At 42.8% G+C, this 27,401-nt stretch overlaps 1 protein-coding gene across 1 annotated transcript in view; it reads left to right on the forward strand.

Moving 5' to 3' along the window:
• The window catches only part of SPAG5 (sperm associated antigen 5), a 424,869-nt gene that overhangs the window by 163,326 nt on the left and 234,142 nt on the right, over positions 1-27,401 (forward strand). Inside the window, exon 17 of the mRNA XM_053705229.1 lies at positions 11,656-11,824. Within this exon, the coding sequence (XP_053561204.1) occupies positions 11,656-11,824 (169 nt within the window). The remainder of the gene's footprint in view (positions 1-11,655; positions 11,825-27,401) is intronic.

The following is a 27,401-nucleotide window of genomic DNA, read 5'->3' on the forward strand; positions in this document are numbered from 1 at the left end:
TAAATTTTACAAATTTGATACTTTTGCTTCTTCGGAGGCTATTTTTGGGAGAAAGGTTTTGCAAGCCGTGGTGCCTTCCATTTAGGTGACCTGATTTGCTCCCTCCCTTCATCCGTGTCCTAAAGCTTTGGTATTGGTTCCCACAAGTAAGGATGACGCCGTGGACCGGACACACCTATGTTGGAGAAAACAGAATTTATGCTTACCTGATAAATTACTTTCTCCAACGGTGTGTCCGGTCCACGGCCCGCCCTGGTTTTTTTAATCAGGTCTGATGAATTATTTTCTCTAACTACAGTCACCACGGTATCATATGGTTTCTCCTATGCATATTTCCTCCTGTACGTCGGTCGAATGACTGGGGTAGGCGGGGCCTAGGAGGGATCATATGACCAGCTTTGCTGGGCTCTTTGCCATTTCCTGTTGGGGAAGAGAATATCCCACAAGTAAGGATGACGCCGTGGACCGGACACACCGTTGGAGAAAGTAATTTATCAGGTAAGCATAAATTCTGTTTTTTTATATCTTCAATCAAAAGTTTGTTATTTTAAACGGCACCGGAGTGTGTTGTTTCCTTCTCAGGCAGAATTTGAAGAAGAATCTACCTGAGTTTTTGTATATGATCTTAGCGGACGTAACTAAGATCCGTTTGCTGTTCTCGGCCATTCTGAGGAGTAAGGTAACTTCAGATCAGGGGACAGCGGGCAGGTTCACCTGCAAAGAGGTATGTTGCAGTATATTATTTTCTAAGGAATGGAATTGACTGAGAAAATACTGCTAATACTGATATAATGTAAGTACAGCCTTAAATGCAGTAGTAGCAACTGGTATCAGGCTGATATGTATATATGTTTACACTTAAGTATTTCTGGGGAATGGCACTTCACTGGGAAAATACTGTATGCATATAATTTTTAGCCTAACTTGCAGTGTGAGCGACTAGCAGCAGGCTTTTTAATGACATTTCATATATTAGATTTTAAACGTTTACTGGCATGTTAAATCGTTTAATTATCTGAGGTACTTGGTGAAAATTGTTTTGGGCTTTATTTTCCACATGGCTGTCGTTTGTTTTAAATTAAAACAGTTTACTGAGCTTCCCTCACTGTTGTAGTGTGAGTGGGAGGGGCCTATTTGGGCGCTTTTACTACGCATCAGAAATTCAGTCACAGTCTGTCCTTTTCTCCCTGCATGATCCAGGACGTCTCCACAGAGCTCAGGGGTCTTCAAAACTAGTTTTGAGGGAGGTAATCACTCACAGCAGACCTGTGAGACTGTGCTTGACTGTGATAAAAACGCTTATATTTTCAATTGTTATATTAAGGGTTAATCATCCATTGCTAATGAGTGCAATCCTTTGCTAAATTTGGTTTCTATAACTAATCCGGTTCATTGTTATTCAACTGTGACAGTTTTTTGTGTGCTTCTTAAAGGCACAGTAACGTTTTTACATATTGCTTGTAAATTTAGTTGAAAAGTATTTCAAAGCTTGCTAGTCTAATTGCTAGTTTGTTTAAACATGTCTGACACAGAGGAATCTCTTTGTGCAATATGTTCAAAAGCCAAGGTGGAGCCCAATAGAAATTTATGTACTAATTGCATTGATGCTACTTTAAATAAAAGTCAATCTGTACATGTTAAGCAACATTCACCAGACAACGAGGGGAAAGTTATGCCGACTAACTTGCCTCACGTGTCAGTACCTGCATCTCCCGCTCAGGAGGTGCGTGATATTGTAACGCCAAGTACATCAGGGCGGCCATTACAAATCACTCTACAAGACATGGCTAATGTTATGACTGAAGTTTTGTCTAAATTGCCAGAACTTAGAGGTAAACGAGATCACTCTGGGATGAGAACAGAGTATACTGATAATGCTAGGGCCATGTCTGATACTGCGTCACAATTGGCAGAGCATGAGGACAGAGAGCTTCATTCTGCGGGTGACGGATCTGATCCAAATAAACTGGATTCAGACATTTCAAATTTTAAGTTTAAGCTGGAAAACCTCCGTGTATTGCTAGGGGAGGTGTTAGCGGCTCTGAATGATTGTAACACAGTTGCAATCCCAGAGAAAATGTGTAGGTTGGATAAATATTTTGCGGTACCGACGAGTACTGACGTTTTTCCTATACCTAAGAGACTTACTGAAATTATTACTAAGGAGTGGGATAGACCCGGTGTGCCTTTCTCACCCCCTCCTATATTCAGAAAAATGTTTCCAATAGACGCCACCACACGGGACTTATGGCAGACGGTCCCTAAGGTGGAAGGAGCAGTTTCTACTTTAGCTAAGCGTACCACTATCCCGGTGGAGGATAGCTGTGCCTTTTCAGATCCAATGGATAAAAAGTTAGAGGGTTACCTTAAGAAAATGTTTGTTCAACAAGGTTTTATATTACAACCCCTTGCATGCATTGCGCCTGTCACGGCTGCGGCAGCATTTTGGTTTGAGTCTCTGGAAGAGACCCTTGACTCAGCGACATTAGATGAGATTTCACACAAGCTTAAAACCCTTAAGCTAGCTAATTCATTTATTTCTGATGCCGTAGTACATTTAACTAAACTTACGGCTAAGAATTCCGGATTCGCCATTCAGGCACGCAGAGCGCTGTGGCTAAAATCCTGGTCAGCTGATGTAACTTCTAAATCGAAATTACTTAACATACCTTTCAAGGGGCAGACTTTATTCGGGCCCGGTTTGAAAGAAATTATCGCTGATATTACGGGAGGTAAAGGCCATGCCCTGCCTCAAGACAGAGCCAAACCCAGGGCTAGACAGTCTAATTTTCGTGCCTTTCGTAACTTCAAGGCAGGAGCAGCTTCAACTTCCTCTGCTCCAAAACAGGAAGGAGCTGTTGCTCGCTACAGACAGGGCTGGAAACCTAACCAGGCCTGGAACAAGGGCAAGCAGGCCAGAAAACCTGCTGCTGCCCCTAAGACAGCATGAAGTGAGGGCCCCCGATCCGGAAACGGATCTAGTGGGGGGCAGACTCTCTTCGCCCAGGCTTGGGCAAGAGATGTCCAGGATCCCTGGGCGTTGGAGATCATATCTCAGGGATATCTTCTGGACTTCAAAGCTTCTCCTCCACAAGGGAGATTTCACCTTTCAAGGTTGTCAACAAACCAGATAAAGAAAGAGGCGTTTCTACGCTGTGTACAAGACCTTTTACTAATGGGAGTGATCCACCCAGTTCCGCGGTCGGAACACGGACAAGGGTTTTACTCAAATCTGTTTGTGGTTCCCAAAAAAGAGGGAACCTTCAGACCAATATTGGATTTAAAGATCCTAAACAAATTCCTAAGAGTTCCATCATTCAAGATGGAAACTATTCGGACAATCTTACCCATGATCCAAAGAGGGTCAGTACATGACCACAGTGGATTTAAAGGATGCTTACCTTCACATACCGATTCACAGAGAGCATTTCCGGTATCTAAGGTTTGCCTTCCTAGACAGGCATTACCAGTTTGTAGCTCTTCCCTTCGGGTTGGCTACGGCTCCAAGAATCTTTACAAAGGTTCTGGGCTCTCTTCTGGCGGTACTAAGACCGCAAGGAATTTCGGTAGCTCCGTACCTAGACGACATTCTGATACAAGCGTCAAGCTTTCAAACTGCCAAGTCTCATACAGAGTTAGTACTGGCATTTCTAAGGTCGCATGGGTGGAAAGTAAACGAGGAGAAGAGTTCTCTCTTACCACTCACAAGAGTTCCCTTCTTGGGGACTCTTATTGATTCTGTAGAAATGAAAATTTACCTGACAGAGGACAGGTTAACAAAGCTTCTAAATGCTTGCCGTGCCCTTCATTCCATTCAACACCCGTCAGTGGCTCAATGCATGGAGGTAATCGGCTTAATGGTAGCGGCAATGGACATAGTTCCTTTTGCACGCCTGCACCTCAGACCGCTGCAATTGTGCATGCTAAGTCAGTGGAATGGGGATTACTCAGATTTGTCCCCTACGCTGAATCTGGATCAAGAGACCAGAGATTCTCTTCTATGGTGGCTTTCTCGGCCACATCTGTCCAGGGGGATGCCCTTCAGCAGGCCAGACTGGACAATTGTAACTACAGATGCCAGCCTACTAGGTTGGGGCGCTGTCTGGAATTCCCTGAAGGCTCAGGGATCATGGACTCAAGAGGAGAGTCTCCTTCCAATACACATTCTGGAATTGAGAGCAGTTCTGAATGCCCTTCTGGCTTGGCCTCAGTTAGCAACTCTGAGGTTCATCAGGTTTCAGTCGGACAACATCACGACTGTGGCTTACATCAACCATCAGGGGGGGACAAGAAGTTCCTTAGCGATGATGGAAGTATCAAAGATAATTCGCTGGGCAGAGTCTCACTCTTGCCACCTGTCAGCGATCCACATCCCAGGAGTGGAGAACTGGGAGGCGGATTTCCTAAGTCGCCAGACTTTTCATCCGGGGGAGTGGGAACTTCATCCGGAGGTCTTTGCCCAAATACTTTGACGTTGGGGCAAACCAGATATGGAACTCGTTACGGGTCCAGGTCCAGGGACCCGGGAGCGGTCCTGATAGATGCCTTGACAGCACCTTGGACCTTCAGGATGGCTTATGTGTTTCCACCCTTCCCGATGCTTCCTCGTTTGATTGCCAGGATCAAACAGGAGAAAGCATCAGTGATTCTAATAGCGCCTGCGTGGCCACGCAGGACCTGGTATGCAGATCTAGTGGACATGTCATCCTGTCCACCTTGGTCTCTGCCTCTGAGACAGGACCTTCTAATTCAGGGTCCTTTCAAACATCAAAACCTAACTTCTCTGAAGCTGACTGCATGGAAATTGAACGCTTAATTTTATCAAAGCGTGGATTTTCGGAGCCAGTAATTGATACCTTAATACAGGCTAGGAAACCTGTTACCAGGAAGATTTACCATAAGATATGGCGTAAATACTTACACTGGTGCGAATCCAAGGGTTACTCATGGAGTAAGGTTAGGATTCCTAGGATATTGTCTTTTCTACAAGAAGGTTTAGAAAAGGGTTTATCTGCAAGTTCTTTAAAGGGACAGATCTCAGCTCTGCCCATCCTTCTACACAAACGTCTGTCAGAAGTTCCAGACGTTCAGGCTTTTTGTCAGGCTTTGGCTAGAATTAAGCCTGTGTTTAAGACTGTAGCTCCACCGTGGAGCTTAAACTTAGTTCTTAACGTTTTACAGGGTGTTCCGTTTGAACCCCTTCATTCCATTGATATCAAGCTGTTATCTTGGAAAGTTCTGTTTTTAATGGCTATTTCCTTGGCTCGTAGAGTCTATGAGTTATCAGCCTTACATTGTGATTCTCCGTATCTGATTTTTCATTCAGATAAGGTAGTTCTGCGTACTAAACCTGGGTTCTTACCTAAGGTAGTCACTAACAAGAATATCAATCAAGAGATTGTTGTTCCTTCATTGTGTCCTAACCCTTCTTCAAAGAAGGAACGACTTCTGCACAATCTAGATGTAGTCCGTGCCCTAAAATTTTATTTACAGGCAACTAAAGATTTTCGCCAAACTTCTTCCCTGTTTGTCGTTTATTCTGGATAGAGGAGAGGTCAAAAAGCATCTGCTACCTCTCTATCCTTTTGGCTTCGTAGCATAATACGCTTAGCCTATGAGACTGCTGGACAGCAACCTCCTGAAAGGATTACAGCTCATTCTACTAGAGCTGTGGCTTCCACTTGGGCCTTTAAGAACGAGGCCTCTGTTGAACAGATTTGCAAGGCTGCAACTTGGTCTTCTCTTCATACTTTTTCCAAATTTTACAAATTTGACACTTTTGCTTCTTCGGAGGCTGTTTTTGGGAGAAAGGTTCTTCAGGTAGTGGTTCCTTCCGTATAGAGATCCTGCCTGTCCCTCCCGTCATCCGTGTACTTAGCTTTGGTATTGGTATCCCATAAGTAATGATGACCCGTGGACTGACTACACTTAACAGGAGAAAACATAATTTATGCTTACCTGATAAATTCCTTTCTCCTGTAGTGTAGTCAGTCCACGGCCCGCCCTGTTTTTTAAGGCAGGTCTAAATTTTTAAATTATACTCCAGTCACCACTGCACCCTATAGTTTCTCCTTTCTCGTTTGGTTCTCGGTCGAATGACTGGGTGTGACGTAGAGGGGAGGAGCTATATAGCAGCTCTGCTTGGGTGATCCTCTTGCACTTCCTGTTGGGGAGGAGTTAATATCCCATAAGTAATGATGACCCGTGGACTGACTACACTACAGGAGAAAGGAATTTATCAGGTAAGCATAAATTATGTTTTTTCACTGTTATTTCAAATTTTGGCAAAATTTGTTTCTCTTAAAGGCACAGTAACGTTTTTTTTTTTTTACATTGCTTGTTAACTTGATTTAAAGTGTTTTCCAAGCTTGCTAGTCTCATTGCTAGTCTGTATAAACATGTCTGACATAGAGGAAACTCCTTGTTCATTATGTTTAAAAGCCATGGTGGAACCCCATAGGAGAATGTGTACTAAATGTATTGATTTCACTTTAAACAATAAAGATCAGCTGTTATCTTTAAAAGAATTATCACCAGAGGATTCTGACGAGGGGGAAGTTATGCCGACCAACTCTCCCCACGTGTCGGACCCTTTGACTCCCGCTCAAGGGACTCACGCTAAAATGGCGCCAAGTACATCAAAGACGCCCATAGCGATTACTTTGCAGGACATGGCGGCAATTATGGATAATACCCTGTCAGCGGTATTAGCCAGACTGCCTGAATTCTGAGGAAAGCGCGATAGCTCTGGGATTAGACGTAATACAGAGCGTGCAGATGTTTTAAGGCCCATGTCTGATACTGCGTCACAATATGCAGAAGCTGAGGAAGAGCTTCAATCTGTGGGTGACGTCTCTGACTCGGGGAAACCTGATTCAGATATGTCTACTTTTAAATTTAAGGTTGAGAACCTCCGGGTGTTGCTTGGAGAGGTTTTAGCTGCTCTGAATGACTGTGACACAATTGCAGTGCCAGAGAAATTGTGTAGACTGGATAAATACTATGCGGTGCCGGTGTGTACTGACGTTTTTTTCCAATACCTAAAAGGTTTACAGAAATTATTACTAAGGAGTGGGACAGACCCGGTGTGCCGTTTTCCCCCCTTCCTATTTTTAGAAAAATGTTTCCAATAGACGCCACCACACGGGACTTATGGCAGACGGTCCCTAAGGTGGAGGGAGCAGTTTCTACTTTAGCAAAGCGTACCACTATCCCTGTCGAGGACAGTTGTGCTTTTTCAGATCCAATGGATAAAAAATTAGGTTACCTTAAGAAAATGTTTATTCAACAAGGTTTTATCCTGCAGCCCCTTGCATGCATTGCTCCCGTCACTGCTGCAGCATTCTGGTTTGAGTCTCTGGAAGAGGCCTTTCAGACAGCTACTCCATTGACTGAAATACTTGACAAGCTTAGAACACTTAAGCTAGCTAATTCTTTTGTTTCTGATGTCATTGTTCATTTGACTAAACTAACGGCTAAGTATTCTGGATTCGCCATCCAGGCGTGTAGGACGCTATGGCTTAAATCTTGGTCAGCTGACGTGACTTCAAAGTCTAAATTACTTAACATTCCCTTCAAGGGGCAGACCCTATTCGAGCCTGGTTTGAAGGAAATTATTGCTGACATTACTGGAGGTAAGGGTCATACCCTTCCTCAGGACAGGGCCAAATCAAGGGCCAAACAGTCTAATTTTCCTGCCTTTCGAAACTTCAAGGCAGGTGCAGCATCAACTTCCTCTGCTACAAAACAAGAGGGAACTTTTGCGCATTCCAAGCCGGTCTGGAAATCTAACCAGGCCTGGAGCAAAGGCAAGCAGGCCAGAAAGCCTGCTGCTGCCTCTAAGACAGCATGAAGGAACGGCCCCCTATCCGGCAACGGATCTAGTAGGGGGCAGACTTTCTCTCTTCGCCCAGGCGTGGGCAAGAGATGTTCAGGATCCCTGGGCGTTGGAGATCATATCTCAGGGATATCTTCTGGACTTCAAAGCTTCCCCCCCACAAGGGAGATTTCACCTTTCGAGATTATCTGTAAACCAGATAAAGAAAGAGGCATTCTTACGCTGTGTGCAAGACCTCCTAATAATGGGAGTGATCCATCCAGTTCCACAGATGGAACAAGGACAGGGATTTTATTCAAATCTGTTTGTGGTTCCCAAAAAAGAGGGAACCTTCAGACCAATTTTGGATCTAAAGATCTTAAACAAATTCCTCAGAGTTCCATCGTTCAAAATGGAAACTATTCGGACAATCCTACCTATGATCCAGGAGGGTCAGTACATGACCACAGTGGATTTGAAGGATGCTTACCTTCACATACCGATTCACAAAGATCATCATCGGTTCCTAAGGTTTGCCTTTCTAGACAGGCATTACCAGTTTGTGGCTCTTCCCTTCGGGTTAGCTACAGCCCCAAGAATTTTTACAAAGGTTCTGGGGTCTCTTCTGGCGGTCCTAAGACCACGGGGCATAGCAGTGGCCCCTTATCTAGACGACATCCTGATACAGGCGTCAAACTTCCAAATTGCCAAATCTCATACGGACATAGTGTTGGCATTTCTGAGGTCGCATGGGTGGAAAGTGAATGAGGGAAAGAGTTCTCTATCACCCCTCACAAGGGTTTCCTTCCTAGGAACTCTGATAGATTCTGTAGAAATGAAAATTTACCTGACGGAGTCCAGTTTATCAAAGCTTCTAAATTCCTGCCGTGTTCTTCACTACATTCCGCGCCCTTCGGTGGCTCAGTGCATGGAAGTGATCGGCTTAATGGTAGCGGCGATGGACATAGTGCCATTTGCGCGCCTACATCTCAGACCGCTGCAATTATGCATGCTCAGTCAGTGGAATGGGGATTACACAGATTTGTCCCCTCTGCTAAATCTGGATCAAGAGACCAGAGATTCTCTTCTCTGGTGGCTATCTCGGGTCCATCTGTCCAAAGGTATGACCTTTCGCAGGCCAGATTGGACAATTGTAACAACAGATGCCAGCCTTCTAGGTTGGGGTGCAGTCTGGAATTCCCTGAAGGCTCAGGGATTGTGGACTCAGGTGGAGAAGCTCCTCCCAATAAATATTCTGGAGTTACGAGCAATATTCAATGCTCTTCTAGCTTGGCCTCAGTTAGCAACCCTGAGGTTCATCAGATTTCAGTCGGACAACATCACGACTGTGGCTTACATCAACCATCAAGGGGGGACCAGGAGCTCCCTAGCGATGTTAGAAGTCTCCAAGATAATTTGCTGGGCAGAGACTCGCTCTTGCCATCTATCAGCGATCCATATCCCAGGTGTAGAGAACTGGGAGGCGGATTTTCTAAGTCATCAGACTTTTCATCCGGGGGAGTGGGAACGCCATCCGGAGGTGTTTGCTCAATTGGTTCATCGTTGGGGCACACCAGAATTGGATCTCATGGCGTCTCGCCAGAACGCCAAGCTTCCTTGTTACGGATCCAGGTCCAGGGACCCAGAAGCGACGCTGATAGATGCTCTAGCAGCACCGTGGTTCTTCAACCTGGCTTATGTGTTTCCACCGTTTCCTCTGCTCCCTCGACTGATTGCCAAAATCAAACAGGAGAGAGCATTGGTGATCTTGATCGCGCCTGCGTGGCCACGCAGGACCTGGTATGCAAACCTGGTGGACATGTCATCCTTTCCACCTTGGCCTCTGCCTCTGAGACAATACCTTCTACTACAAGGTCCTTTCAATCATCCAAATCTAATTTCTCTGAGACTGACTGCCTGGAGATTGAACGCTTGATTTTATCAAGGCGTGGCTTCTCCGAGTCAGTCATTGATACCTTAATACAGGCACGAAAGCCTGTAACCAGGAAAATCTACCATAAGGTATGGCGCAAATATCTTCATTGGTGTGAATCCAAGAATTACTCATGGAGTAAGGTTAGGATTCCTAGGATAGTGTCCTTTCTCCAAGAGGGTTTAGATAAAGGATTATCAGCTAGTTCTTTAAAGGGACAGATTTCTGCTCTGTCTATCCTTTTGTACAAGCGTCTGGCAGAGGTTCCAGACGTCCAGGCATTTTGTCAGGCTTTGGTTAGAATTAAGCCTGTGTTTAAACCTGTTGCTCCTCCATGGAGTTTAAACTTGGTTCTTAAGGTTCTTCAAGGAGTTCCGTTTGAACCCCTTCATTCCATTGATATCAAACTTATCTTGGAAAGTTCTGTTTTTGATGACTATTTCCTCGGCTCGTAGAGTCTCTGAGTTATCAGCTTTACAATGTGATTCTCCTTATCTGATTTTCCATACAGATAAAGTAGTTCTGCGTACAAAACCTGGGTTTTTACCTAAGGTAGTTTCCAACAAGAATATCAGTCAAGAGATTGTTGTTCCATCATTGGGTCCTAATCCTTCTTCAAAGAAGGAACGTCTTTACATAATTTGGACGTAGTCCGTGCTTTAAAGTTTTACTTACAAGCGACTAAAGATTTTCGTCAAACATCTTCCCTGTTTGTTGTTTACTCTGGACAGAGGAGAGGTCAAAAGGCTTCGGCAACCTCTCTTTCTTTTTGGCTTCGGAGCGTAATACGCTTAGCCTATGAGACTGCTGGACAGCAGCCCCCTGAAAGGATTACAGCTCATTCTACTAGAGCTGTGGCTTCTACCTGGGCCTTTAAAAATGAGGCTTCTGTTGAACAGATTTGCAAAGCGGCGACTTGGTCTTCGCTTCATACCTTTTCAAAATTTTACAAATTTGATACTTTTGCTTCTTCAGAGGCTATTTTTGGGAGAAAGGTTCTACAGGCAGTGGTCCCTTCCGTTTAAGTACCTGCCTTGTCCCTCCCATCATCCGTGTACTTTAGCTTTGGTATTGGTATCCCACAAGTAATGGATGATCCGTGGACTGGATACACCTAACAAGAGAAAACATAATTTATGCTTACCTGATAAATTTATTTCTCTTGTGGTATATCCAGTCCACGGCCCGCCCTGTCCTATTAAGGCAGGTCTAAATTTTAAACTACAGTCACCACTGCACCCTATGGTTTCTCCTTTCTCGGCTAGTTTCGGTCGAATGACTGGATATGGCAGTTAGGGGAGGAGCTATATAGCAGCTCTGCTGTGGGTGATCCTCTTGCAACTTCCTGTTGGGAAGGAGAATATCCCACAAGTAATGGATGATCCATGGACTGGATACACCACAAGATAAATACATTTATCAGGTAAGCATAAATTGTTTTTCTTTCAGAATGATGATAGTCCATAGGCCCTGCCGGTTTCATTTTTTTTTCTGGTCTCCATTTCTATTTTCCACCTCTATAGACCCTATATAGGCTATGCGTTAAACTGAGGAGAGGTGGGAATGATTTAAGCTCTTGTATGGGTTCTTGGCCGCCTACTAATGGCGGGAATTATGTCCCACATGTTATGGAGCTCTATGGTCTATCATCATTCGAAAGAAAAGCATTTATCAGGCAAGCATCATTTTTTTTATTAAAAAAAAACATTAAGGAAACAGCATTATTGGCTATTAAATCTTTGTTGGCTTGGTTCTAAATCACATATTACTTTACTGTATTAAGACTTGCCCCTGGTTATATTATACAAAATGTGCTACAGTACTGTATGTCACATTGATTGTTCCACTGTTTCTTTGCTGTTCCCCATTTATTTATGTATGTATCCTGAAAATCCTTGTTATGCAGGAGGGAATATGACGAGCTGCAGGAGGAATTGCAGAACACTAAATGTGAGGCCCGAGAAATGCTTCTGAAAATGGGGAAAGATATCTCAGACTCTTCTATGGAAGTTTCTCATATAAAATCCACTTTGCGGGACTTGAGAGAACAAATGAGAAATTCGCTACTAGGAGAGGTATTGCATTTGCTTTTGTTAGCATATTACTACCACAAGGTAACGGGATATCTCTAACTCCGTTTCAAAGTCCTAACTTTACGGGGTATTATCAGGTTACATTTTATCCCTTTTAACGTGTTCCCAATGATTAATTTTATTTGCTGGATTATATTAAAGGGACATAAAACCCAACATTTTTCTTTCATAATTTAGATAGAGCATACAATTTTAAAAAAAATATTCCAATTTACTTCTATTATCAAAATGTATTTGTTTTCTTGTTATCCTTTGTTGAAAAGCAGGAAGGCGTTTGCAGCACTATATGGCAGCAGTTTTGCAAGAATGTTATACATTAGCAAGAGCACTAGATGACAGCACTATTTCCTGTCATGTAGCGCTCCAGACATTTGCACGCTATTTATCTAGATATCTCTTAAACAAAGGATAGCCTAAAAACTAGGCAAATTTTATAATAGAAGTAAATTTAAAACTTTTTTTAAAATTGTATTCTCTATCTGAATCATGAAAGAAAAAATGTGGGTTTCATGTCACTTTAAACTGTTGACAAATAACTACATGTATTTATTTCCTATGGCATGAGAGTCCATGAATCCATTCAATTACTGTTGGGAAATTAATCTCCTGGCCACCAGGAGGAGGCAAAGAACACCCCAGCCAGAGCTTAAAGGGACATAATACTCATATGCTAAATCACTTGAAACTGATTCAGTATAACTGTAAAAAGCTGACAGGAAAATATCACCTGAGCATCACTATGTAAAAAAGGAAGATATTTTACCTCACCATCTCCTCAGCTCTGCAGAGTAAGTTCTGTGTAAAAAGTTATACTTCACCTGCTCCCAGCTGCAGGTAACAATAAAAAAAAAAATGAAGAAATGAACAGCAGCCAATCAGCATCAGCAGTGCTGAGGTCATGAACTCTTACTGTGATCTCATGAGATTTGACTTAACTCTCATGAGATTTAATAGTAAGCTTCCTTTACCTGATTGGTGAAATAATATGAGAGTTCACAAGGCTCATCTTTTCAGCTGTCCCAGGACAGACACACTAAAACGCTGCTTAGAAATCCTTTACAATGGGAGGTGGCTACTGAGGAACTTTTGAGGTAAAATATCTTTCTCCAACATAGGTGTGTCCGGTCCACGGCGTCATCCTTACTTGTGGGATATTCTCTTCCCCAACAGGAAATGGCAAAGAGCCCAGCAAAGCTGGTCACATGATCCCTCCTAGGCTCCGCCTACCCCAGTCATTTTCTTTGCCGTTGTACAGGCAACATCTCCACGGAGATGGCTTAGAGTTTTTTAGTGTTTAACTGTAGTTGTTATTATTCAATCAAGAGTTTGTTATTTTGAAATAGTGCTGGTATGTACTATTTACTCAGAAACAGAAAAGTGATGAAGAATTCTGTTTGTATGAGGAAAATGATTTTAGCAACCGTCACTAAAATCCATGGCTGTTCCACACAGGACTGTTGAGAGCAATTAACTTCAGTTGGGGGAACAGTGAGCAGTCTCTTGCTGCTTGAGGTATGACACATTCTAACAAGACGATGTAATGCTGGAAGCTGTCATTTTCCCTATGGGATCCGGTAAGCCATGTTTATTATGATCGTAAATAAGGGCTTCACAAGGGCTTATTAAGACTGTAGACTTTTTCTGGGCTAAATCGATTCATTATTAAATACATATTTAGCCTTGAGGAATCATTTTATCTGGGTATTTTGATATAATAATATCGGCAGGCACTGTTTTAGACTCCTTATTCTTTAGGGGCTTTCCCAAAGCATAGGCAGAGCCTCATTTTCGCGCCGGTGTTGCGCACTTGTTTTTGAGAGGCATGGCATGCAGTCGCATGTGAGAGGAGCTCTGATACTTAGAAAAGACTTTCTGAAGGCGTCATTTGGTATCGTATTCCCCTTTGGGCTTGGTTGGGTCTCAGCAAAGCAGATACCAGGGACTGTAAAGGGGTTAAAGTTCAAAACGGCTCCGGTTCCGTTATTTTAAGGGTTAAAGCTTCCAAATTTGGTGTGCAATACTTTTAAGGCTTTAAGACACTGTGGTGAAAATTTGGTGAATTTTGAACAATTCCTTCATGTTTTTTCGCAATTGCAGTAATAAAGTGTGTTCAGTTTAAAATTTAAAGGGACAGTAACGGTTTTATTTTAAAACGTTTTTTGTACCTTGTTATCAAGTTTATGCCTGTTTAACATGTCTGAACTACCAGATAGACTGTGTTCTGAATGTGGGGAAGCCAGAATTCCTATTCATTTAAATAAATGTGATTTATGTGACAATGACAATGATGCCCAAGATGATTCCTCAAGTGAGGGGAGTAAGCATGGTACTGCATCATTCCCTCCTTCGTCTACACGAGTCTTGCCCACTCAGGAGGCCCCTAGTACATCTAGCGCGCCAATACTCCTTACTATGCAACAATTAACGGCTGTAATGGATAATTCTGTCAAAAACATTTTAGCCAAAATGAACACTTATCAGCGTAAGCGCGACTGCTCTGTTTTAGATACTGAAGAGCATGACGACGCTGATAATAATATTTCTGAAGGGCCCCTAACCCAGTCTGATGGGGCCAGGGAGGTTTTGTCTGAGGGAGAAATTACTGATTCAGGGAACATTTCTCAACAAGCTGAACCTGATGTGATTACATTTAAATTTAAGTTGGAACATCTCCGCATTCTGCTTAAGGAGGTATTATCCACTCTGGATGATTGTGACAAGTTGGTCATCCCAGAGAAACTATGTAAAATGGACAAGTTCCTAGAGGTGCCGGGGCTCCCAGAAGCTTTTCCTATACCCAAGCGGGTGGCGGACATTGTTAATAAAGAATGGGAAAGGCCCGGTATTCCTTTCGTCCCTCCCCCCATATTTAAAAAATTGTTTCCTATGGTCGACCCCAGAAAGGACTTATGGCAGACAGTCCCCAAGGTCGAGGGAGCGGTTTCCACTTTAAACAAACGCACCACTATACCCATAGAGGATAGTTGTGCTTTCAAAGATCCTATGGATAAAAAATTAGAAGGTTTGCTTAAAAAGATGTTTGTTCAGCAGGGTTACCTTCTACAACCAATTTCATGCATTGTCCCTGTCGCTACAGCCGCATGTTTCTGGTTCGATGAGCTGATAAAGGCGGTCGACAGTGATTCTCCTCCTTATGAGGAGATTATGGACAGAATCAATGCTCTCAAATTGGCTAATTCTTTCACCCTAGACGCCACTTTGCAATTGGCTAGGTTAGCGGCTAAGAATTCTGGGTTTGCTATTGTGGCGCGCAGAGCGCTTTGGTTGAAATCTTGGTCGGCTGATGCGTCTTCCAAGAACAAGCTACTTAACATTCCTTTCAAGGGGAAAACGCTGTTTGGCCCTGACTTGAAAGAGATTATCTCTGATATCACTGGGGGTAAGGGCCACGCCCTTCCTCAGGATCGGCCTTTCAAGGCAAAAAATAAACCTAATTTTCGTCCCTTTCGTAGAAACGGACCAGCCCAAGGTGCTACGTCCTCTAAGCAAGAGGGTAATACTTCTCAAGCCAAGCCAGCTTGGAGACCAATGCAAGGCTGGAACAAGGGAAAGCAGGCCAAGAAACCTGCCACTGCTACCAAGACAGCATGAAATGTTGGCCCCCGATCCGGGACCGGATCTGGTGGGGGGCAGACTCTCTCTCTTCGCTCAGGCTTGGGCAAGAGATGTTCTGGATCCTTGGGCGCTAGAAATAGTCTCCCAAGGTTATCTTCTGGAATTCAAGGGACTTCCCCCAAGGGGGAGGTTCCACAGGTCTCAGTTGTCTTCAGACCACATAAAACGACAGGCATTCTTACATTGTGTAGAAGACCTGTTAAGAATGGGAGTGATTCATCCTGTTCCATTAAGAGAACAAGGGATGGGGTTCTACTCCAATCTGTTCATAGTTCCCAAAAAAGAGGGAACGTTCAGACCAATCTTAGATCTCAAGATCTTAAACAAGTTTCTCAAGGTTCCATCGTTCAAGATGGAAACCATTCGAACTATTCTTCCTTCCATCCAGGAAGGTCAATTCATGACCACAGTGGATTTAAAGGATGCGTATCTACATATTCCTATCCACAAGGAACATCATCGGTTCCTAAGGTTCGCATTCCTGGACAAGCATTACCAGTTCGTGGCGCTTCCTTTCGGATTAGCCACTGCTCCAAGGATTTTCACAAAGGTACTAGGGTCCCTTCTAGCTGTGCTAAGACCAAGGGGCATTGCTGTAGTACCTTACTTGGACGACATTCTGATTCAAGCGTCGTCCCTTCCTCAAGCAAAGGCTCACACGGACATTGTCCTGGCCTTTCTCAGATCTCACGGATGGAAAGTGAACGTGGAAAAGAGTTCTCTATCTCCGTCAACAAGGGTTCCCTTCTTGGGAACAATAATAGACTCCTTAGAAATGAGGATTTTTCTGACAGAGGCCAGAAAAACAAAACTTCTAGACTCTTGTCGGATACTTCATTCCGTTCCTCTTCCTTCCATAGCGCAGTGCATGGAAGTGATCGGTTTGATGGTAGCGGCAATGGACATAGTTCCTTTTGCGCGCATTCATCTAAGACCATTACAACTGTGCATGCTCAGTCAGTGGAATGGGGACTATACAGACTTGTCTCCAAAGATACAAGTAAATCAGAGGACCAGAGACTCACTCCGTTGGTGGCTGTCCCTGGACAACCTGTCACAAGGGATGACATTCCGCAGACCGGAGTGGGTCATCGTCACGACCGACGCCAGTCTGATGGGCTGGGGCGCGGTCTGGGGATCCCTGAAAGCTCAGGGTCTTTGGTCTCGGGAAGAATCTCTTCTACCGATAAATATTCTGGAACTGAGAGCGATATTCAATGCTCTCAAGGCTTGGCCTCAGCTAGCGAGGGCCAAGTTCATACGGTTTCAATCAGACAACATGACAACTGTTGCGTACATCAACCATCAGGGGGGAACAAGGAGTTCCCTAGCGATGGAAGAAGTGACCAAAATCATTCTATGGGCGGAGTCTCACTCCTGCCACCTGTCTGCTATCCACATCCCAGGAGTGGAAAATTGGGAAGCGGATTTTCTGAGTCGTCAGACATTGCATCCGGGGGAGTGGGAACTCCATCCGGAAATCTTTGCCCAAGTCACTCAGCTGTGGGGCATTCCAGACATGGATCTGATGGCCTCTCGTCAGAACTTCAAAGTTCCTTGCTACGGGTCCAGATCCAGGGATCCCAAGGCGGCTCTAGTGGATGCACTAGTAGCACTTTGGACCTTCAAACTAGCTTATGTGTTCCCGCCGTTTCCTCTCATCCCCAGGCTGGTAGCCAGGATCAATCAGGAGAGGGCGTCGGTGATCTTGATAGCTCCTGCGTGGCCACGCAGGACTTGGTATGCAGATCTGGTGAATATGTCATCGGCTCCACCTTGGAAGCTACCTTTGAGACGAGACCTTCTTGTTCAGGGTCCGTTCGAACATCCGAATCTGGTTTCACTCCAGCTGACTGCTTGGAGATTGAACGCTTGATCTTATCGAAGCGAGGGTTCTCAGATTCTGTTATCGATACTCTTGTTCAGGCCAGAAAGCCTGTAACTAGAAAGATTTACCACAAAATTTGGAAAAAATATATCTGTTGGTGTGAATCTAAAGGATTCCCTTGGGACAAGGTTAAGATTCCTAAGATTCTATCCTTCCTTCAAGAAGGATTGGAAAAAGGATTATCGGCTAGTTCCCTGAAGGGACAGATTTCTGCCTTGTCTGTGTTACTTCACAAAAAGCTGGCAGCTGTGCCAGATGTGCAAGCCTTTGTTCAGGCTCTGGTTAGAATTAAGCCTGTTTACAAACCTTTGACTCCTCCTTGGAGTCTCAACTTAGTTCTTTCAGTTCTTCAGGGGGTTCCGTTTGAACCCCTACATTCCGTTGATATTAAGTTATTATCTTGGAAAGTTTTGTTTTTAGTTGCGATTTCTTCTGCTAGAAGAGTTTCAGAATTATCTGCTCTGCAGTGTTCTCCTCCTTATCTGGTGTTCCATGCAGATAAGGTGGTTTTACGTACTAAACCTGGTTTTCTTCCAAAAGTTGTTTCTAACAAAAACATTAACCAGGAGATTATCGTACCTTCTCTGTGTCCGAAACCAGTGTCAAAGAAGGAACGTTTGTTGCACAATCTGGATGTTGTTCGCGCTCTAAAATTCTATTTAGATGCTACAAAGGATTTTAGACAAACATCTTCCTTGTTTGTTGTTTATTCCGGTAAAAGGAGAGGTCAAAAAGCAACTTCTACCTCTCTCTCTTTTTGGATTAAAAGCATCATCAGATTGGCTTACGAGACTGCCGGACGGCAGCCTCCCGAAAGAATCACGGCTCATTCCACTAGGGCTGTGGCTTCCACATGGGCCTTCAAGAACGAGGCTTCTGTTGATCAGATATGTAGGGCAGCGACTTGGTCTTCACTGCACACTTTTACCAAATTTTACAAGTTTGATACTTTTGCTTCTTCTGAGGCTATTTTTGGGAGAAAGGTTTTGCAAGCCGTGGTGCCTTCCATTTAGGTGACCTGATTTGCTCCCTCCCTTCATCCGTGTCCTAAAGCTTTGGTATTGGTTCCCACAAGTAAGGATGACGCCGTGGACCGGACACACCTATGTTGGAGAAAACAGAATTTATGTTTACCTGATAAATTACTTTCTCCAACGGTGTGTCCGGTCCACGGCCCGCCCTGGTTTTTTTTTTAATCAGGTCTGATAATTTATTTTCTTTAACTACAGTCACCACGGTACCATATGGTTTCTCCTATGCAAATATTCCTCCTTAACGTCGGTCGAATGACTGGGGTAGGCGGAGCCTAGGAGGGATCATGTGACCAGCTTTGCTGGGCTCTTTGCCATTTCCTGTTGGGGAAGAGAATATCCCACAAGTAAGGATGACGCCGTGGACCGGACACACCGTTGGAGAAAGTAATTTATCAGGTAAACATAAATTCTGTTTTCTTTTTTACATAGAGTTGTTCAGGAGATATTTTCTAGTCAGCTTTACAGCTATGCTGCATCACTTTCAAGTGTTTAAACATTTTGGGTATTATGGCCCTTTAAGTATCCTCCCACTACCCATACTCCCCCAGTCATTCTTTGCCTCTGTAACTATGAAAGAGGTGAAGATAGTGCTCTTAATAAAATGTGTCCTTTTATGGGTAGTTTCCCTTCAATATAGGACTGGTTTTATGCTTTATCCATGTAAAACTCTTAATAAGAGTATTGGTAGCTATTAGCTGCTAGAATGACTGAGATAACTTATCTGTTCTCCTCCTAGCAATTGTTTGCTCAGATCCCCACTTGGCAACCAGTGTTAAGCTTATACTGATTTCCTTCTACTTCAGGTCCTTGTCAGAAGTCTGGATGAAGCTGTCAGACCTGGAAGTGCTGTGTCTACCACACAGTAGAGGCTCTAAGGTAAGTGCCTTTAACTTATTTAAGGGATCCTCCTTTCTCAACTTCAAAGGACAAAAATCTTCTAAAAAAAATGGACCCAAGAACTCCTGGAAGCCTAATCAGCCTTGGAACAAGAATTAACAGTCTAATTAGCCTTTCTCTGACAACATGTCAGCATGAAGGGGATCGGATCATGTAGGGGGCAGACTGTCCTTTTTCCCAGACATTCCAGATCCTGTGGAAGTGGTCTCCCAAAGTTACAGAATAGGTTTCAAGTCTTGTCCTCCAAGAGGCAGGTTTCTCCAATCAAGACTCTCTTCAAACCCAGTGAAAAGAGGCATTCTTAAATTGTGTAAATGACCTATCTCTCCTGGGAGTAATTGTTTTCTGGTCCCTCCTCGGAAACAGGGCCTAGCAGTTTATTCAATCTTTTTCGTTGTTCCAAAAAAGGAGGGATCTTTTTGCCCTATTCTGGATCTAAAGTCTCTCAATAAGTTTCTCAAGGTTCCATCCTTCAAAATGGAAACCATTCTTCCATTAGTTCCATATGACCACTATAGAACTGAAGGATGCATACCTTCATGTTCCTATCAACTAGGAACACTTTAAATTCCTGTGGTTTGCCTTTCTAGCCAACATTTTCAATTTGTAGCCCTTTCATTTGGTCTGGCTACAGCTCCTAGGATCTTTATGAAGGTTTTGGGGGCTCTTTTAGTGGTAGCAAGGACTAAAGGAATCGCTATGGCTCCATACCTGGACGATATCTTGGTTCACGCTCCAGGCTTTAATTTGGCAAGATCTCACACGGACTCTGTATCTTCTTCGCTGTCACTGGTGGAAGATAAACCTGGACAAGAGTTCTCTAGTTCCAAATACCAGGGTTTGCTTTCTAGGGACAATCATAGATTCGGTCTCCATGAATATCTTCCTGACAGATTTGAGAAAATCCAGACTTTTATCAACCCTTTCCTCCCTTTATTACTCTGCACGTCCTTCAGTGGCACAGTGTATGGAAGTAATTGGTCTCATTTTAGCTACCATGGACATTATTCCTTTTGCTCACTTCCATCTGAGACCTCTTCAACTATCTATGCTCAGACAATGGAACGATGATCATTTGGATCTATCTCAGAGAATTGTCCTAGACAATCATACAAGAGAATCTCTCTTGGTGGCTCTATCAGGATCATCTGTCACAAGGCATGTGCTTCTTGAGACAATCTTGGTAAATTGTGACTACAGATGCCAGCCTCTCAGACAGGGTAGCAGTTTGTGGTTCCTTAAGAGCTCAGGGGTCCTGGTTGCCGGAGAAATCTGTTCTCCCAATAAACATTCTGGAATTGAAAACTATTTTCAATGCTCTTGTAGTGTGGCCTCAACTGAGTTCTGTCCGGTTTAACAGATTAAAACATAACATTGGTGGCTTATTTCAATCATCAGGGTGGAACTCTGAGTTCCCTGGCTTTAAAGGAGGTCTCTCACATCCTTCAGTGGGCGGAGTCTCACAATTTTCACCTTTTGGCCAGTCACATCCCGGGAGTAGACAATTGGGAAGCCGACTATCTGAGCAGACAGTCGTTCCATCCAGGAGTGTGGGCTCTTCATCCAGAGGTATTCTTGGAGATCACCCTTAGGTGGGTTGTTTCGGAAATAGATCTCATGGCCTTAGTACCAAGTTGCCCAGTTATGGTTCCAGATCGAGGGACCCTCAGGCAGTGCTGGTAGACTCGTTAACAGTTCCATGGGAGTTAAGTCTCAAGTTTGTGTGTTTTCCCACCCAGAGTCATAGCCCGCATCAAACAGTAGCGAGCCTCAGTGATCCTAACTGCTCCTGCCTGGCCTCGCAGGGCTTGGTTTGCAGATCATGTGGGGATGTCGTCCTCCGCTCAGTGGAAGTTACTACTGAGGAAGAACCACCTTCTTCAAGGTCAGTTTCTTCATCAAAATGTAGATTCTCTGAGGCTTACTGCGTGGAGATTGAACGCTTAGTCCTCTCTAAAAGGGTTTTCTCAGATAGGGATATTGACACTCTGATCCAGGCTTGTAAACCCGTCACTCGTCTGATATATCATAAGGTCTTGCCACCTATCTCTTATGGTGCGAGTCTCAAGGTTTCCCTTGGCATAAGCTGAGAGTTCCTCGAATTCTGTTTCTCCATGATGGTTTGAAGAAAGGTTTATCTGCTAGTTCTCTAAAGAGCCAGATCTCTGCCCTTTCAGTTTTGCTAAACAAGAAGTTAGCCAATCTTCCTGATGTTCAGTCCTTTGTTCAGACCCTGGTCAGAATCAGGCCTGTGTTTAAATGTGTTGCTCCTCTGTGGAGCCCTAAAGGGACATGAAACCCAATTTTTTTCATTCATGTTTCAGATAGAGAATACAATTTTAAACAACGTTCTAATTTACTTCTATTATCTAATTTGTTTCATTCTCTTGGTATCATTTGTTGAAGGAGCAGCAATGCACTTCTGGTTTCTAACTGAACACATGGGTGAGCCAATCACAATCAAAATATATATTCAGCCACCAATCAACAGTTAGAACCTAGGTTCTCTACCGCTCATGATCTTGCCTAGGTAAACATTTTTAGTACAGGATAACAAGAGAAGGAAGCAAATGAAATAATAGAAGTAAAATGGAAAGTTGTTTAAAATTATATTCTCTATCTGAATCATGAAATAAAATGTTTGGGTTTCATGTCCCTTTAATTAGGTTCTATGTGTTCTTCAAGAGGCTCAGTTTGAGCCTATGTATTCTGTAGATATTAAACTTTTTATCTTGGAAAGTTTTATTTTTGTTGGCTATTGCGTCTGCTAGAAGAGTTTCTGAATTATCCGCCTTACAGTGTGACCCGCCTTATCTTATTTTCCATGCGGATAATGCCGCTCTTCGTACTAAATTTTTTCTTTTTTCTTTAAGGTGGTTTCTGATCTTAATATTAATCAGGAGATCATAGTTCCCTATTTTTGTCCCAATCCTTCTCAGAATGAACGTTTTCTTCACAACCTGGATGTGGTACGTGCCTTAATGTCCTCTCTCCAGGCTACAAAGGATTTTAGGCAGTCTTCTACTTTGTTCGTGGCGTACGCTGTTAAGCGTAAGGGTCAAAAAGCTACTGCAGCTGCTCTCTTTTTGGCTAAGGAGTATCATTCGTTTGGCTTATGAGGAAGCTGGGCAGCAGCCCCCTGAGAGGATAACGGTTCATTCTACTCGTGCTGTTCTTCATCCTGGCCTTTTTAAAAATGAAACATACATGGAACAAATCTGTAATGTGGCTACTTGGTCCTCTTTACATACCTTTTCTAAATTTTACAAATTTGATGTTTTTCTCAGCTGAGGCTTTTTTGGGGGAGAAATGTTCTTCAAGCGGTGGTGCCTTCAGTTTAGGTCCGCCCACCTTTTTTATTTTCCCTCCCTATCCATTCTGTGCCCTCTCTGGCTTGGGTATAGGTTTCTCCAACAGTAATTAAATGGATTTGTGGACTCTCCATGCCATTGGAAAGAAAACACAATTAATGCTTTCCTGATAATTTTTTTTTTTTCCTGGCATGGAGAGTCCACAACCCGCCCTGTAAGTATTTAAAGCGGAATTTATTTTTTATAAATTCCAGGCACCTATATACCCTGGTGTTCTCCTACCTTCCTTTATTCCCTCGGCTGAATGACTGTGGGAGTATGGGTAGTGGGAGGATACTTAAGCTCTGGCTGGGGTGCTCTTTCCCTCCTCTTGGTGGCCAGGTGGTGAATTTTATAACAGTAATTGAATGGGTTTGTGGACTCTCCATGCCAGGAAAGAAAATAATTTATCAGGTAAGCATCATTTTTTTTTTTGTTGAAACTGCCTATGCAAACATTTCACTACTGCAGTATTAACTATAGAAAATCAAGTGTAAACAAGAGGCAGCAACAAAAATCAACCTCTCAGAGAGGGGGTGGAAGGATAGACACAAGCCCATATGTAGGGATGTTCCTGCAGCAGTTTTGACTGTATTTTACTCTTAAAATAATATAAACGCCTAACAAATCTCCTCTGCTTTACCTGTCTGCTTCAAATACTTTTTCTCTCAAGACACTCATTATTCAATGTACTCTTATCAGTTACTTTTCTGAGTTTGTTGTCTTTGTGTCTCTTAGAGCTTTAAAAGGACATAAAAGCTCTAATTTGCTAGATCAAGTCGTTCAAACTTTTTTTCCAGCCACTTCCCCTTGGTTCCATAAACTCATCATCAGAGCCCCCCTAGTTTACCCGTAACATTTTTTTAAACCTTTTTGTTCAAGCTTTAACTTTTTTTTTCTCTTGTAAGGTGTATCCAGTCCACGGATCATCCATTACTTGTGGGATATTCTCCTTCCCAACAGGAAGCTGCAAGAGGATCACCCACAGCAGAGCTGTCTATATAGCTCCTCCCCTAACTGCCACTACCAGTCATTCTCTTGCAGCTCTCGACAAGATAGGAAGTAGCTAGAGAGATGTGGTAAATTTATGTAGTTTATCTTCAATCAAAAGTTTATTATTTTCAAATGGTACCGGAGTTGTACTGTTTCTTTCATGTAATTAGTAAGAGTCCATGAGCTAGTGACGTATGGGATATACATTCCTACCAGGAGGGGCAAAGTTTCCCAAACCTCAAAATGCCTATAAATACACCCCTCACCACACCCACAATTCAGTTTTACAAACTTTGCCTCCGATGGAGGTGGTGAAGTAAGTTTGTGCTAGATTCTACGTTGATATGCGCTCCGCAGCAAGTTGGAGCCCGGTTTTCCTCTCAGCGTGCAGTGAATGTCAGAGGGATGTGAGGAGAGTATTGCCTATTTGAATGCAGTGATCTCCTTCTAAGGGGTCTATTTCATAGGTTCTCTGTTATCGGTCGTAGAGATTCATCTCTTACCTCCCTTTTCAGATCGACGATATACTCTTATATATACCATTACCTCTGCTGATTCTCGTTTCAGTACTGGTTTGGCTATCTGCTATATGTAGATGAGTGTCCTGGGGTAAGTAAGTCTTATTTTCTGTGACACTCCTAGCTATGGTTGGGCACTTTTGTTTATAAAGTTCTAAATATATGTATTCAAACATTTATTTGCCTTGACTCAGAATGTTCAACTTTCCTTATTTTCAGACAGTCAGTTTCATATTTGGGATAATGCATTTTAATTTAACATTTTTCTTACCTTAAAATTTGACTTTTTCCCTGTGGGCTGTTAGGTTCGCGGGGGCTGAAAATGCTTCATTTTATTGCGTCATTCTTGGCGCGGACTTTTTTGGCGCAAAAATTCTATTTCCGTTTCCGGCGTCATACGTGTCGCCGGGAGTTGCGTCATTTTTTGACGTTATTTTGCGCCAAAAATGTCGGCGTTCCGGATGTGGCGTCATTTTTGGCGCCAAAAAGCATTTAGGCGCCAAATAATGTGGGCGTCTTATTTGGCGCGAAAAAATATGGGCGTCACTTTTGTCTCCACATTATTTAAGTCTCATTTTTTATTGCTTCTGGTTGCTAGAAGCTTGTTCTTTGGCATTTTTTCCCATTCCTGAAACTGTCATTTAAGGAATTTGATCAATTTTGCTTTATATATGTTGTTTTTTCTCTTACATATTGCAAGATGTCTCACGTTGCATCTGAGTCAGAAGATACTACAGGAAAATCGCTGTCAAGTGCTGAATCTACCAAAGCTAAGTGTATCTGCTGTAAACTTTTGGTAGCTATTCCTCCAGCTGTTGTTTGTATTGATTGTCATGACAAACTTGTTAAAGCAGATAATATTTCCTTTAGTAAAGTACCATTGCCTGTTGCAGTTCCTTCAACATCTAAGGTGCAGAATGTTCCTGATAATATAAGAGATTTTGTTTCTGAATCCATAAAGAAGGCTATGTCTGTTATTTCTCCTTCTAGTAAACATAAAAAATCTTTTAAAACTTCTCTCCCTACAGATGAATTTTTAACTGAACATCATCATTCTGATTCTGATGATTCCTCTGGTTCAGAGGATTCTGTCTCAGAGGTTGATGCTGATAAATCTTCATATTTATTTTAAATGGAATTTATTCGTTCTTTACTTAAAGAAGTACTAATTGCTTTAGAAATAGAGGATTCTGGTCCTCTTGATACTAATTCTAAACGTTTAGATAAGGTATTTAAAGCTCCTGTGGTTATTCCAGAAGTTTTTCCTGTTCCTAATGCTATTTCTGCAGTAATTTCCAAAGAATGGGATAATTTGGGTAATTCATTTACTCCTTCTAAACGTTTTAAGCAATTATATCCTGTGCCGTCTGACAGATTAGAATTTTGGGACAAGATCCCTAAAGTTGATGGGGCTATTTCTACCCTTGCTAAACGTACTACTATTCCTACGTCAGATGGTACTTCGTTTAAGGATCCTCTAGATAGGAAAATTGAGTCCTTTCTAAGAAAAGCTTATCTGTGTTCAGGTAATCTTCTTAGACCTGCTATATCTTTGGCTGATGTTGCTGCAGCTTCAACTTTTTGGTTGGAAACTTTAGCGCAACAAGTAACACATCGTGATTCTTATGATATTATTATTCTTCTTCAGCATGCTAATAATTTTATCTGTGATGCCATTTTTGATATTATCAGAGTTGATGTCAGGTTTATGTCTCTAGCTATTTTAGCTAGAAGAGCTTTATGGCTTAAAACTTGGAATGCTGATATGGCTTCTAAATCAACTTTACTTTCCATTTCTTTCCAGGGTAACAAATTATTTGGTTCTCAGTTGGATTCCATTATTTCAACTGTTACTGGTGGGAAAGGAACTTTTTTACCACAGGATAAAAAATCTAAAGGTAAAAACAGGGCTAATAATCGTTTTCGTTCCTTTCGTTTCAACAAAGAACAAAAGCCTGATCCTTCATCCTCAGGAGCAGTTTCAGTTTGGAGACCATCTCCAGTCTGGAATAAATCCAAGCCAGCTAGAAAGGCAAAGCCTGCTTCTAAGTCCACATGAAGGTGCGGCCCTCATTCCAGCTCAGCTGGTAGGGGGCAGGTTACGTTTTTTCAAGGAAATTTGGATCAATTCTGTTCACAATCTTTGGATTCAGAGCATTGTTTCAGAAGGGTACAGAATTGGTTTCAAGTTGAGACCTCCTGCAAAGAGATTTTTCTCCAACATAGGTGTGTCCGGTCCACGGCGTCATCCTTACTTGTGGGATATTCTCTTCCCCAACAGGAAATGGCAAAGAGCCCAGCAAAGCTGGTCACATGATCCCTCCTAGGCTCCGCCTACCCCAGTCATTCTCTTTGCCGTTGTACAGGCAACATCTCCACGGAGATGGCTTAGAGTTTTTTAGTGTTTAACTGTAGTTTTTCATTATTCAATCAAGAGTTTGTTATTTTCAAATAGTGCTGGTACGTACTATTTACTCAGAAACAGAAAAGAGATGAAGAATTCTGTTTGTATGAGGAAAATGATTTTAGCAACCGTAACTAAAATCCATGGCTGTTCCACACAGGACTGTTGAGAGCAATTAACTTCAGTTGGGGGAACAGTTTGCAGTCTCTTGCTGCTTGAGGTATGACACATTCTAACAAGACGATGTAATGCTGGAAGCTGTCATTTTCCCTATGGGATCCGGTAAGCCATGTTTATTACGATTGTAAATAAGGGCTTCACAAGGGCTTATTTAAACTGTAGACTTTTTCTGGGCTAAATCGATTGATTATTAACACATATTTAGCCTTGAGGAATCATTTTATCTGGGTATTTTGATATAATAATATCGGCAGGCACTGTTTTAGACACCTTATGCTTTAGGGGCTTTCCCCAAGCATAGGCAGAGTCTCATTTTCGCGCCGGTGTTGCGCACTTGTTTTTGAGAGGCATGGCATGCAGTCGCATGTGAGAGGAGCTCTGATACTTAGAAAAGACTTCTGAAGGCGTCATTTGGTATCGTATTCCCCTTTGGGTTTGGTTGGGTCTCAGCAAAGCAGATACCAGGGACTGTAAAGGGGTTTAAAGCTCAAAACGGCTCCGGTTCCGTTATTTTAAGGGTTAAAGCTTCCAAAATTGGTGTGCAATATTTTCAAGGCTTTAAGACGCTGTGGTGAAAATTTGGTGAATTTTGAACAATTCCTTCATGTTTTTTCGCAATTGCAGTAATAAAGTGTGTTCAGTTTAAAATTTAAAGTGAC

This window comes from Bombina bombina, chromosome 3 (genome assembly GCF_027579735.1).
Source record: "Bombina bombina isolate aBomBom1 chromosome 3, aBomBom1.pri, whole genome shotgun sequence".
NCBI classification, from domain to species: Eukaryota; Metazoa; Chordata; class Amphibia; order Anura; family Bombinatoridae; genus Bombina; species Bombina bombina.